General features: G+C 42.4%; 1 protein-coding gene across 6 annotated transcripts in view; it reads left to right on the top strand.

The window, feature by feature from the left end:
- ATF7IP (activating transcription factor 7 interacting protein) overlaps positions 1-13,772 on the top strand; it is a 103,218-nt gene that overhangs the window by 68,139 nt on the left and 21,307 nt on the right. For all 6 annotated transcript variants that reach the window (XM_084810056.1, XM_084810059.1, XM_084810055.1 and 3 more), the window contains 6 exons: positions 4,611-4,748; positions 6,842-6,907; positions 11,362-11,435; positions 11,885-11,961; positions 12,647-13,300; positions 13,616-13,701. In XM_084810056.1, coding sequence (XP_084666182.1) covers positions 4,611-4,748; positions 6,842-6,907; positions 11,362-11,435; positions 11,885-11,961; positions 12,647-13,300; positions 13,616-13,701 — 1,095 coding nt within the window. The remainder of the gene's footprint in view (positions 1-4,610; positions 4,749-6,841; positions 6,908-11,361; positions 11,436-11,884; positions 11,962-12,646; positions 13,301-13,615; positions 13,702-13,772) is intronic.

Raw genomic sequence — 13,772 nt, 5'->3', positions numbered from 1 at the left:
AAGAAATACAATACCATATTAAAAATTGTTATTTTAAAAAACATAATTCTGATAAAAACCTTGGCTGGTCAGTCAAGGAAGGCCTGGAATAAAGCTGTTTTCAGGAGGTGCTGCAAACCACACAGTGTTGGAGCCTGCCTGACCTTCAGAGGCAGGGAGTTCCATAGAAAGGGGCCACCACACTGAAGCTCTTCTCCAGGTGGAGTCTAATCGGGCCATAGGTCCATGTGGAACCACCAGGAGCATGCCTTCTGATGACCTCAGTGACGGGGTAGGTTGATGGGAGAGACAATGCCCTCTCGTATATCCTGGTCCTAGGTTGTCTAAGACTTTATATACTAGTACCAAAACCTTAAACCTGGCCCAGTAGCGAATAGGCAGCCAATGCAGTTCCCTCAGCAAAGGAGTTACGTGCTCCTAACGCCATCCAAGCCAGAGCAGCCTTAAGGGCAGCCTCACATAGAGTGCATTGCAGTAATCCAGTCTTGAGATTACTGGCGCCTGTACCACTGCAGTCTGGCTATCGCTGTCCAGGAGAGGCCATAGGTGGCGACTAGCCAAAGCTGGTAAAAGGCACTCTGAGCTGCCATGGTCACTTGGGCCTCCAGCAATAATGATAGATCTAGGATTACCCCCAGACTACGAACCTGATCTTTCAGAGGGAGTGCAAGCCCATCCAGAGCCTATCTCCCAGACTTGGGAACCACTCACCCACAGGGCTTCCATCTTGCCCAGTTTCAGTTTATTGTCCCTCATCTAGCCCATTACTGAGTCTAGGCACTGATCCAAAGCTTGCACAGCCTGACCTGATTCAGATGTCACAGGGAGATAGCGCTGTATATCATCAGCATACTGATGGCACTTGCTCCAAAACCCCTAAAGACCACTCTTAGCAGCTTCATATAGATGTTAAACAACATTGGGGACAAGATGGTACCCTGCAGAACCCCATAGCTCAATCGCCAAGGGGCCGAGGAAAGGTCACCCAATGTTACTGTCTGAAATCAGCTCGCAAGTAAGACTGGAACAATTGTAATACAGTACCTCCAGTACCCATCCTACAGAGTCAATCTAGAAGGATACCATAGTCGATGGTATCAAAAGCCGATGAGAGATCAAACAGAATTAACAGGGTTGCACTCCCCCTGTCCCTCTCAATAAAGATCATCCATCATGGCGACGAAGGCTGATTCAGTCCCATAACCAGGTCAAAACCTAGACTGAAATGGCTCCCTATAATCAGTATCCTCCAAGAGTGCCTGCAGTAGTTCCACCATGACCCTATCAAGTACCTTCCCTAAGAAAGGGGTATTTGCAACTGGCCGGTAGTTGTCTAATACCACTGGGTCCAGAGTAGGCTTCTTTAGGGGTGGTCACACTCCTGCCTCCTTAAGGATACCGTGACACTAGTTATGACTTGTTAAGAGATCCTCAGTGTGCATTCTTGATTTGTACCTTTAAAATTCATCAGTGAACCATGGAGATTCTAATTTTCAGAAAATAGCAGACCGTGCAAGACTGAAGTTGGATCACCCCTGTTTACCTTGGCTACTATTTGCTGATACATAGTGCTATCTATCGGTGATTCAGGGACTACTGTAGTTACACCATTATGCTTCAGACACTGACTTAACACAAGAGAACAGGAATTGGTTGACCCACTCTTATGCCAGCACCACACTCAGGGTGGCTTACTATATTTAACTCCAGGATGTTAAGGATACTATGGGAACACTACTGATGTGAAGTGGCTGTATCCATTTTCTGTTTAATCTACGGACTCCCAGTTTATCTAAATTGCAGTAAACAGATTAAGGGTGCAGTCCTATCTGAATGCCTGTCAGCCTCTGAACTTGGAGGCTGACGGGCATCCAATGCAGAGCGGGAGGAGTGGCAGAGGCAATCACTGGCTCTACGCTTCCCCCGCACTGCATTTTTGCTAGCCCATCTAGCTGAAGTGTTGGGAAGGAGATGGGACAGAGGCAGTCCCCTCCCCGCCCATGGGAATGCCCCCTTTCCGTCCTCTCCAGGGTCGCCAGTGTAGTTGTCTCTGCACTGGCTGAGAGGGAGCAGGGAGCTCAGACTCCTGGGTTTAAGGTCAGAGTGCTCTCTCTGATCTTGGATCCAGGTATCTGAACTATCCTTCCCCACCCACCCACCCCCGGACACTGTTTAGGGGACATAGGATTGCTCTCACTGGGTTGCATATGTTTACGCCAAAGCTTCTGAATTCCTAAGACAGTGGTCTCCAAACTTTTTTGATCACGCAGACATCAGAATAAAAAAATTTTGAGCAAGCACCCCCAATATATGTATATTTATTTATAAATGATATACATGTACTACTGTACTAATGTATTATGTACATTATAAAACATACACAAAAATAGAACTTTAAAAAGGATGAGATAAAGATAAGATAAATAATATTTTAAAAATAATGTATTTATTAACGGTATAAAAAAACCTTTTTGTTCTCATTAAAATATTATTAATATTTTTAGTGAGAGCGATGAGATTGAATATGCTTCATTATTTTTTAAAATCTTGGTATAACACTTTGGTATAGTGTTTTGAAGGTCTGGTTCCAAGTTCAGTTTATTTCGATACTTGGTTTTAATGGCTATCATAGCTGAAAAAGACACCTCACAAAGATACATAGATCCAAATAGAAGTGCATCATTGCCTTGTGCTTATTAAATCATGGTACTCATTTTTCAGTACTATCCATCAATTATGCAAAGGTTTTCTTTGAAATGCGGCTAGTAAATTTCCATCTTCCCCGATGTCAATCAGTTGTTCTTGCGAACAAATTGGAAGGTGTTGCATTTTTATATTTTAAAGAAGTGGGTTCAAAACCCACTAAAACTTTGTTTGGAACATTTTTAAACAGGTTAGAAGTTTCCTTTTCCAAGTTTAAGTGTGCAGATATGAGAGTTTTTATAGGTGATATACTTAGACCGTTTCAGCAGCAAAATCACATACTGATGGAAACATTTCCAAACTTCCATTTTCAAAATGGCCTCTCCATAGCACAAGTTTCTTTCGAAAAGCAGTTACTTTCTCACTCATGGTTAAAACGTCACCTTTACCTTGAAGGGGCAGATTAAGTGTGTTTATTTTTTCAAAAATATCTGCTAGGTAGCATACTACTGACAGCCACTTGTCATCACAGGAAAGGTCAGCAAATATGGGACACATTTTGTTTGTTTGTTTGTTTCATTTCTATGCCTCCAAATAGCCAAAGCTCTCTGGGCGGTTCACAAAAATTAAAACCACAGAGCACAGTATAAAACAATATAAATATGAAAGGTTAAAACCACAGTATAACAGTACAACCAGAATAAAACCTAGCAGCAGTGCAGAGATTTAAAATACAGATTTAAAACACCAAAGCTAAAATTTGCTCTCCTTTGGCAGGATGGCAGCTGTTCTGGTGCCATGGCCAAGCAAGCAACTGCGCCTTCCTCTGCTGTGCCTGGCAGAGACTGGCACAGTTGCTCTCAGTGGCAGAGGCAGGATAGGACTGGAGCCAAGGGAGAAATGCCATGGAGCTTCCCTTGCGGCTCCCATCCCAGCCTGCACCATCATCATTCACAGTGGCATCTCGTCAGGGCAGCAGGAGGCTGCTCAATTATCAGGCAGCGTGTGCACCTCAATGGATTATCTTGTGCACCCCACTTTGGAGACCACTGTCCTAAGGTACAACTCGGCAGTATTTTTACAAGAAGAAGTTTATTCAGTGAAAACAGAAGGGAACCTAAAATCAGGCATACGAACAAATAAAAAAAAACATTTGGAAGAGTATATATGTCTAAAGTTAATGGCTATCAACCCAAGATGATAGCTGTTTCCAGTATTGGTAGTTGCGCTCCACCAGAGAGCATGAGCATGTCAGAATCCAAATACTTGGTCTACAAGTTGTTGCCCTTTATAGGGGAAGAACCATTCATTTATAGATGCATTTCAGTTCAGATGGAAACAGATCAGAGCATTTCAGTTTTAAGATGTGAATGTTAAGTGAGCATAACAAATGCTACAGTTGTGTATATTATTAACTATATCTGTTTTAGGACTGCACAAGTTATCATTGCAAGGGCACATGGAGCACAACTCTGATTACTCAGGCACATGTTCCACTGAGTTCAGTGATACGTACTTCCATGCACATGTGCATAGGGCTGCAGCTCTATTGTCTCAAAGCCAATGTAAAGCACAATGTAACCCACATTGTGGTTTATTATACAAATAGCTATCCTTCAGTAAGATCTTGTGCTCTAAACAGCAATCCTTTTAATGTGCATGCTAGATGTTTCTCCAGATTGCTGACCTTTACACATCACAAGAAAACAAGGGCCGGTCTGCCTCCAGAACCATTGACATGGATTGAAAATGAAATGCAATAAATGCCCTCATTTAATTGCAAACATTAAGTTCTAAGACAGATTTTTCATAGATTCCTTGAAGTACATAATGGAGTAGCAAAAATCTAAATTCTTGTTAGTTTTGTTTAAATATTAAAGTTTCATTGGATGATGATAATTATATATTGACTATACTGTATGTAAAATAGCAATTTTAGAAATGAATCTTGATATGTGTTTTTGCAGGTCATCCATCAGTTTCTTGAAGAGAAATTCAGTGCCCTGCAGTGTGCAATGTTTGATAAAACTCTCGCAGATCTGAAAACCAGAGTAGATAAGATTGAATGTAGCAAAAGGCACAAAACTGTCCTTACCGAATTACAGGTATGTATGCATGGAGACTTCATGGGGTTGTTTTTCAGAGTGTTTTTTCATCATTGAAAGATAAGGTTCCTATTAACAGATGTAATTTTTTCCTTGGCTTTAACACAGTGCTTGCTGCCAGCAAAAGGAAATAAAGGGTTGTATCTAGTGGTGGCAACTCCACTGACAGAAGACATCCACCAGTGGAATAGGGAAGGAGGTGACTTTCAGGGATTCGCCCTTCGCCTGTATCCCACTGTGCATCCCCCAAACATCCTCTGCAGATCAGGTTTGGGGGAGTGCGGGGTCTGCAACAAGGACGCATTATTGATTAAAATTGCCCCCCTCCCCGTTCTGCTGGTGGACGTCTTCCATCAGCGGAGTGGCTACCGTTGGCTACAACTCAAAGTTGTTTGAGGAATCCAATGTAAAGCATTACATTGGATTCCTCCCCGCACTGGAGCAGTGACTGGAGGCTATAATGGGCTGGATGAGGGCCAGTAAACTAAAGCTAAATCCTGGCAAGACAGAAGCTCTGTGGATTGGTGGTTCCTGAGACTGGGAAGTGGGTAAGTGACCTGTCCTGGATGGGGTTGCACTCCCCTGAATGAGCAGGTGCATAGCTTGGGAGTACTCCTAGATCCATCCCTGTCACTGGAGCCCCAAGTGGACTCTATGGCCCAGAGTACTTGGGGCCAGCTTTGGCTGATCCACCAGCTACAGCCTTTTGTGGACAGGGATAACCTAGCCACAGTAGTACATGTGCTGGTAACTTCCTGATTAGACTACTGCAGTGCACTTTTATGTGGGGCTGCCCTTGAAGGTGAGTTGGAAGTTGCAGCTAGCTATACTGCTGACTAGAACATCTCATAAAAATTATATAACACCTGCTTAAAGGAATTGCACTGGCTGCCAATAAGCTTGGGCCCTCGATATTGGAGGGAGCACCTCTCCCTATATATGCTTGCCCAAGGACTGAGATCTGTTGGAGGGGCCCTTTTCTGCATCCCACCAGTGCGTGACATACACTATGGTGGGACATGGGAGAGGGCCTTTTCTGCTGTGGCACCCCACTTGTTGAATGCCCTCCGCTTGGAGGCCCAATTGGTGCACACATTGGTCCCGTTTTGGCGGCAAGTAAAAACATGGCTTTTTACCATATGTCTTGCTACCTAGAGAAGCTAGGTGGGTGGGTACTCCAGGCTGGGCCACTTTGGTAGCAGCACCCTGATTATTGAAGGCTTGCCCAAAGGTCATGAAATTGGTTCCTTCCTTATTTGCCTTTATATGGGCAGTAAAGACCATTCTGTTCCATTGGGCTGTTATTGCTGAATAATGTTTTGTCACTCTTCAATTTTAATGCCACTCCAAAATTTCATTGTATTGGGGGCGGGAGGGGGGGAGTCCTTGTGTTTTGTGGCTTTATGAGAAGTTTTAATTTGTATTGTACATTGCGTCTGTAGCTGGAGGGCGCAGTTTATAAAATAAATAAATTTATCTTGGGAGCTCCATCATCCTTTTCTCAGGAATTAAAAAAGCCCCTTGATTGCAAAGGCCTGTGTTGTGATAATTGAATATTGGTTACAAATAAGACACCTAGAAGACAATAAGTTAACAACCATATGGCAGAAATACATAATTCCAGGTTTTTGCAGTGACTTTAATATTGTAAATCCAGTCATGGATAAGATACACTGCAAATTAAAAAGCGCTTACTCTGCACTTCCGCAAAGTGTAAAAGGTCAATTACAGGCAAGTACTATATGGGGAGAGATGCTGTCTACAGTGAGAAGTTTGTGAAGTCTTTAAATTGGTACTTACTAAGCTGATTGCTTTATCAGGACATTAGAAATAACTGTTACTCCATCCTTTTTAGGAAGCTTCAGTACTGGCCTATAGTAAGGAAGACTTGAGTTCCTTATCAGTGATAAATGATTTTCTATAAAGATTGTAAATGAGAAATTGTATTTATCTTTATTGTAGTTGTTCAGTTTTTGTTCTTGATGTTTTAAGCTTTTGTTGCTTTGGCAGTTAGCCATATCAACACAATAAACTGAACTGAAGACTTACTGCTATCATATCTGATTTCTCTGCCTTCTTTCCCTTGTTTTGAGGCTAAAATTGCAAGATTGACAAAACGTTTTGGAGCAGCCAGAGAGGACTCGAAGAAAAGACCAGAAGTAAGGATAGAGCTTTTAATTATTTTGCTGATTTACTATTTAGAACAAGATAATTATCTTGGTGATCACCTTGGACTTTGTTGAAATGTTATCTTATCTCTCATGAAAAACACGTCTTGACAAAATACTAGGGGTGGATTCTTTATGTGGGGAGGGGTTTGTGTTAATTTAGTAAAGCTACTAGAAACACTTTAATTCTCTCTTATTTGTTTATTTATTTACACATTTTAAAACTACCCTTCATTGTTGCAGATACCTGGGCTATGTACAAATATAAATTAAAATAATACACTAAAACCACCACATCATGATCAAGACAGCAAATACAACAGAACAGACAAAAATCAACCAATTAAAATGCCTTAGTAAACAAAAAGGTTTTGAGCTGGTGCTGAAACAACTGCAACATTGATGCCAGTCACACCTCCATGGGAACGTTGGGGTGCCACAACCAAGAAGGTTCCTTGTTGACACATAATGTACCCGTGGTACTTGGAGAAGAGCCTTCTGTAACAATGTTAATTCACAGACAGGCTAGTATAGAGATACTCCTACAGATATTTGGGTCCCAAGCCATTTAGAAAATGTTTTCTAAAAGAAGCAGAATATCTTGGGCTTGAGTAGAATATGAATGCTGTAGTAAGTCTTAGGAACTTCTTAATCCAGGGTTGCGGAACCTCAGGCTTGGGGTCCCAATCTGGCCCTCTGGGGTTTCCTAGATGGCCCTACCCCTTTTTGGGGGACTACCACTTGCTTGCTGATTTCCTGGGTTTTGTGCAGTTTTCCCCATACTAAAAGATTGAAGGCTTCTCCTAAGGCTTAGTTGCCGGCAGAAAGAACTTTAAGCTAAAATATGGTGGGTTTTTTGCCCCCTGGCCCTGCACTACTGAAATGCAGCCCCTAAGAGCTTCTCCAAAATGGAATTCTGCTCTCATGCTGAAAGAGGTTCAACACCCCTGTCTTAATCAGTGGAAGGTCTCAGTGGGTGTTTAGCCATAGCTAGCTAATGGGTGATAATGTGCATACTTCCTAACACAAAGTTTGTGTCATACAAAGTATGACAATTCCAGTGCCAGCTCTTATCTGCTTTTTGCACCTGCAAGTTACTCCTGAGCATAGGTGTATACTAGCCTGCTGTACCAGTGCAGCATCAAAAACCAGATATTTGTTGTTGTTGTTCAGTCGTTCAGTCGTGTCCGACTCTTCGTGACCCCATGGACCATAGCACGCCAGGCCTTCCTGTCCTGCGCTCTCTCCCGGAGCGTGCTCAAGTTCATATTCATTGCATCCGTGATGCTATCTAGCCATCTCATCCTCTGCCGTCCCCTTCTCCTTTTGCCTTCAGTCTTTCCTAGCATCAGGGTCTTTTCCAGGGAGTTTTCTCTTCGCATTAGGTGGCCAAAATATTGGAGCTTCAGCTTCATTATCTGTCCTTCCAATGAGCACTCAGGGTTGATTTCCTTTAGGATGGACTGATTTGACCTCCTTGCAGTCCAGGGGACTCGTAAGAGTCTTCTCCAGCACCACAGTTCGAAAGCATCAATTCTTCGGCGCTCAGCCTTCCTTATAGTCCAGCTCTCACAGCCATACATTACTACTGGGAAAACCATAGCTTTGATTAGACGGACCTTTGTCGGCAAGGTGATGTCTCTGCTTCTTACTATGCTGTCTAGGTTGGCCATAGCTTTCCTCCCAAGGAGCAAGCGTCTTTTAATTTCATGGCTATAGTCACCGTCTGCGGTGATCTTGGAGCCCAAGAAAGTAAAATCTGTCACTGCTTCCATTTCTTCCCCTTCTATATGCCAGGAAGTGATGGGGCCAGATGCCATGATCTTAGTTTTTTTAATGTTGAGTTTCAAACCAGCTTTTGCACTCTCCTCTTTCACCCTCAACAAGAGGCTCTTGAGATCCTCTTCGCTTTCTGCCATTAGGGTGGTATCATCTGCATATCGGAGGTTGTGGATAATTCTCCCAGCAATCTTAATTCCGACCTCTGATTCATCCAACCCGGCGTTTCTCATGATGTACTCTGCATATAATTAAAATAAGCAGGGTGACAATATGCAGCCTTGTCGTACTCCTTTCCCAATTTTGAACCAATTGGTTGTTCCATGTCTGGTTCTTACTGTTGCTTCTTGACCCTCGTACAGGTTTCTCAGGAGACAGGTAAGGTGGTCTGGTACTCCCATCACTTTAAGAATTTGCCAGAGTTTGTTGTGATCCACACAATCAAAGGCTTTAGCGTAGTCAATGAAGCATAAATAGACGTTTTTCTGGAATTCTCTTGCTTTCTCCATGATGCAGCGAATGTTGGCGATTTGATCTCTAGTTCCTCTGCCTCTTCTAAACCCAGCTTGTACTTCCGGTAGTTCTCGGTTCGCATACTGCTGAAGCCTAGCTTGTAGGATTTTGAGCATCACCTTGCTGGCATGTGAAATGAGCGCAATGGTGCGGTAGTGTGAGCACTCTTTGGCATTGCCCTTCTTTGGAATTGGAATGTAAACTGACCTTTTCCAGTCTTGTGGCCACTGTTGAGTGTTACAGATTTGTTGGCATATTGAATGCCGCACTTTAACAGCATCATCTTTTAGGATTTTAAATAGCTCGGCTGGAATACTGTCATCTCCGCTAGCTTTGTTGTTACTAATGCTTCCTAAGGCCCACTTGACTTCACTCTCTAGGATGTCCGGCTCAAGTTCAGTGACTGCACTATCATGGCTATCAGGGACATTCAGGTCTTTCCTGTATAGTTCTTCTGTGTATTCTTGCCACCTCTTCTTAATCTCATCTGCTTCTGTTAGGTCCCTGCCTTCTTTGTCCTTTATCATGCCTGTCTTTGCACAAAACGTTCCCTTCAGATCTCCAATTTTCTTGAAGAGATCTCTAGTCTTTCCCATTCTGTTGTTTTCCTCGATTTCTTTGCATTGTTCATTTAAGAAGGCCTTCTTGTCTCTCCTTGCTATTCTCTGGAACTCTGCATTCAGTTGGGTATATCTTCCCCTTTCTGCCTTGCTTTTCGCTTCCCTTCTTTCGTGAGCTACTTGTAAAGCCTCATCAGACAGCCACTTTGCTTTCTTGCATTTCTTTTTCTTTGGGATGGATTTCGTTGCTGCCTCCTGAACAATGTTACGGACCTCCGTCCATAGTTCCTCAGGCACTCTGTCTATCAGGTCTAATCCCTGAAATCTATTCATCACCTCCACTGTATATTCATCAGGGATATGATTTAGGTCATACCTGAACGGTTTAGTGGTTTTCCCGACGTTCTTCAATTTAAGCTGAAATTTTGCAAGAAGCAGCTCATGATCTGAGCCACAGTCAGCTCCAGGTCTTGTTTTTACTGACTTTATAGAGCTTCTCCATCTTTGGCTGCAAAGGACATAATCAATCTGATTTCGATATTGACCATCTGGTGACGTCCATGCGTAGAGTCGCCTCTTGTGCTGTTGGAAAAGAGTGTTTGCTATGATCAACGTGTTCTCTTGGCAAAACTCTATTAGCTTTTGTCCTGCTTCATTTTGTACACCAAGGCCATGCCTGCCTGTTATCCCGGTGATTTCTTGACTTCCTACTTTAGCATTCCAATCCCCTATGATGAAGAGGACATCTTTTTTTGGTGTTAGTTCTAGAAGGTGTTGTAGGTCTTCATAGAACCGATCAACCTCAGCTTCTTTGGCCTCAGTGGTTGGGGCATAGACTTGAATTACTGTGATGTTGAATGGTTTGCCTTGGATTTGTACTGAGATCATTCTGTCATTTTTAAGATTGTACCCCAGTACTGCTTTTCCCACCCTTTTGTTGACTATGAGTGCTACTCCATTTCTTCTAAGGGGTTCTTGCCCACAGTAGTAGATATGATGGTCACCTGAATTAAATTTGCCCATGCTTGTCCATTTTAGTTCGCTGATTCCCAAGATGTCGATGTTCAGTCTTTCCATCTCCTGTTTGACCACCTCCAGCTTGCCTTGATTCATTGATCTTACATTCCTGGTTCCTAAAAAATATTGTTCTTTACAGCATCGGATTTTCTTTTCACCACCAGACACATCCACAGCTGAGTGTCCTTTCATCTTTGGTCCAGCCGCTTCACTCTTTCTGGTGCTACTTGGAAATACCCTCTGCTCTTCCCCAGTAGTATATTGGACACCTTCCAACCTGAGGGGCTCATCTTCCGGCGTCATATCTTTTAGCCTTGTGATACGTTCCATGGGGTTTTCTTGGCAAGAATACTGGAGTGGGTTGCCATTTCTTTCTCCAGTCTATATATAGAATTGGGATATCGGGTCAAGAAGGAGGAGAGAAAATTACATTGCATCATGAATGTACTTAACAAAGCAACAGAATAAGTTTTGGAGTTTCTAAAAGCAGAAGGGTATGCCTAGTAGATAGAATGATTGTGTATGAAATATGACTTTTAGAACATAGGTCTCACATTTACTTGTGTCACTTTGTAGAATCTACAAAACACGCCCCATTCCCCAGGAAAAGCAATGGGTGACACAGGCAGTATCAACAGTGTGGCATATCGGTAAGCTTTGAGATTATAGCTACAGCACTTTCTACTGTGGAAACCTGTCCTTAGTTGTGCTTGGAATGACAAATGTTGCATTAAAAATACAATATAGATTGGTGAGTGCCTTATTTTTCATGTCTTAAATATTGTGCCCTTCTCTCTCTCCTGCTGTTAAAAACTGTTTTTATCAGTTCTTGTGTGGTCAGCAAAAGTAATCCCTCCTGTAGAATATGAGTTCTTAGAGCCATGAATAGTTTTGTTCTGTATTGTTTAGGAATTCCACTTAAGACTCCTATTTATATAAATTTATATAAATTGGGGAGCCCAGTGCTATTGTGAATGGGACTCTAGAATAAGTGGCTAGTAATAAATGATCTAGAATTTAGTTTTTCTCTGGACTCCTGTACTGCTCATTGCTACACCTCCATTGATTGGTACAGCTAACATGAATCTTTATTCCATAGAAATGCCGGCACAGTGAGACAGATGCTGGAGTCCAAGAGAAACGTAGGAGATACTTTTCAGTCTCCTGTGACTACAGGTAAAACCCTTTTCCCATCTCAGATACATATTTAACTTTTTTCTTGTATCATATGCTTTTTAAAATAGAAAATATAAAAGTAAGTCTTGATATAATTCTTCGATACATGTATCAGAGTAGGAGCAGATACCACTCTCCTACTTAAGTCTAATAATGGCACCAAATAATGGCACCAAATAATGTCAGGTTTTACATTTTGCCAGGGTGGGCAACTTGTGGTCCTCTAGATGTTTTGGCCTACAACTCCCATCATCCCTAGCTAGCGTAGCCAATAGTGACGGATCATAGGAATTGTAGGCCAAAACATCTGGAAGACTACAAGTTACACTGGTTTTACACTGAACAATGTGGTCCAAAAATATAGAAATGCAACTTTAATCTTTTGAAGATGCATCAGGTGTCAAAATAACTTGGGTGGCCTTGGGTACTGTGCACATTGTTGCGGGGGGGGGGGGGAGTGCTACAGCTGTTTCCATTAGCTGGCAGCAAAATGTCTTGGGCCAGCCCTGTTGATTCAGGCTTAACATAGCATATTGTATGAATAAAAAATAGCACCATATAGGTGTTGCTTACCCTGACGAAATAATCATTTAATACTGCATATCTCATTTTCTTACTACTGTGTTAACTGAAATGGCTCATTTGGTACAGAATTGTAAAACATTTATCTTCTGCATTTTTGTAGTGTCTGCAACTACTCTTACCACTCCTCAGACACCAGTCATTGGACATCCCAAACCGCAAACACCAGTCACCTCTGCACCGTTGACTTCTGGCTCCTTGACAACATCTGTTCTTCCTGCAGCTAATACAGCAACAGTAGTTGGCACTAGCCAGGTGGCTGGTGGCAACACACAGCCAATGTCTGTTTCACTGCAATCCTTGCCAGTAATATTGCATGTACCTGTTGCAATGTCCTCCCAGCCTCAGCTCCTACAAGGCCATACTGGTACCTTGGTTACTAACCAGCAATCAGGAAGTGTTGAATTTATACCTGTACAAAGCCAATCTAATGTTGGTAACCTAACCAAAACCCCATTGTCTCTGTCATCAGCTAATTCAGCAAAACCAAACAACAGCCCTTCTGTACCCAGCTCTAGCATTCAGAGGAACTCTCCAGCCAGTGTTGGCTGCTCAATAGGAACAACTCTAGCTGTGCAGGCTGTCTCAACAGCACATCCTGTTCCACAAGCCACAAGGACTACTTTGGCTACTGTAAATACTTCAGGGGTGTATACTCCTCCTACCAATAGGAGTTCTATACAAATGAAGATCCCTTTGTCGGCCTTCAGCAGTACGGCTCCTTCTGAAACAAGCTCCACAGCTGTACCTAGAGTTGGTAAGTTATATATGCCCACTGTGCTTGAATTATATATACAGAGAATTGTTCTCTACTACAAGAGGAACATGTTGATTTTAAAGTAACCTGAATTTGAGTGTTTCACACTAGAATTCTCTTCACCATAAGTGATTCACTCATCTGCTGCTGTTAGTTGAAATATTCTAGTGAAAATATTGGCATTAAACTAGAAAGTACCTCCAATTTGCAGCTCTCAAAGTGTTGGCACTGATTGCTCTTAAATTTAATATATGTATTGTAAAGCATATTCGTTTAATTAGACAATTTGATGAAGTTGTTTCTTGCCCCCTTCAGAAAGTCAGACATCCAGGTTGCTACCACCTCCACTGCCACCAGCAGATATTTCAGCAAGCAAGAAAGCATCTGAGGTTGCCTCACAGGTAGGTTGGTTTTTATTCATCTTTGTACGAATCCAAAGTGCTATCCACAGAAATATAAATCTGACCTATTT

Source organism: Heloderma suspectum, chromosome 7 (genome assembly GCF_057233095.1).
Source record: "Heloderma suspectum isolate Gila_16-S chromosome 7, 16-S_ref, whole genome shotgun sequence".
NCBI lineage: Eukaryota > Metazoa > Chordata > Lepidosauria > Squamata > Helodermatidae > Heloderma > Heloderma suspectum.
This window is presented reverse-complemented; position numbering and strand designations above follow the sequence as displayed.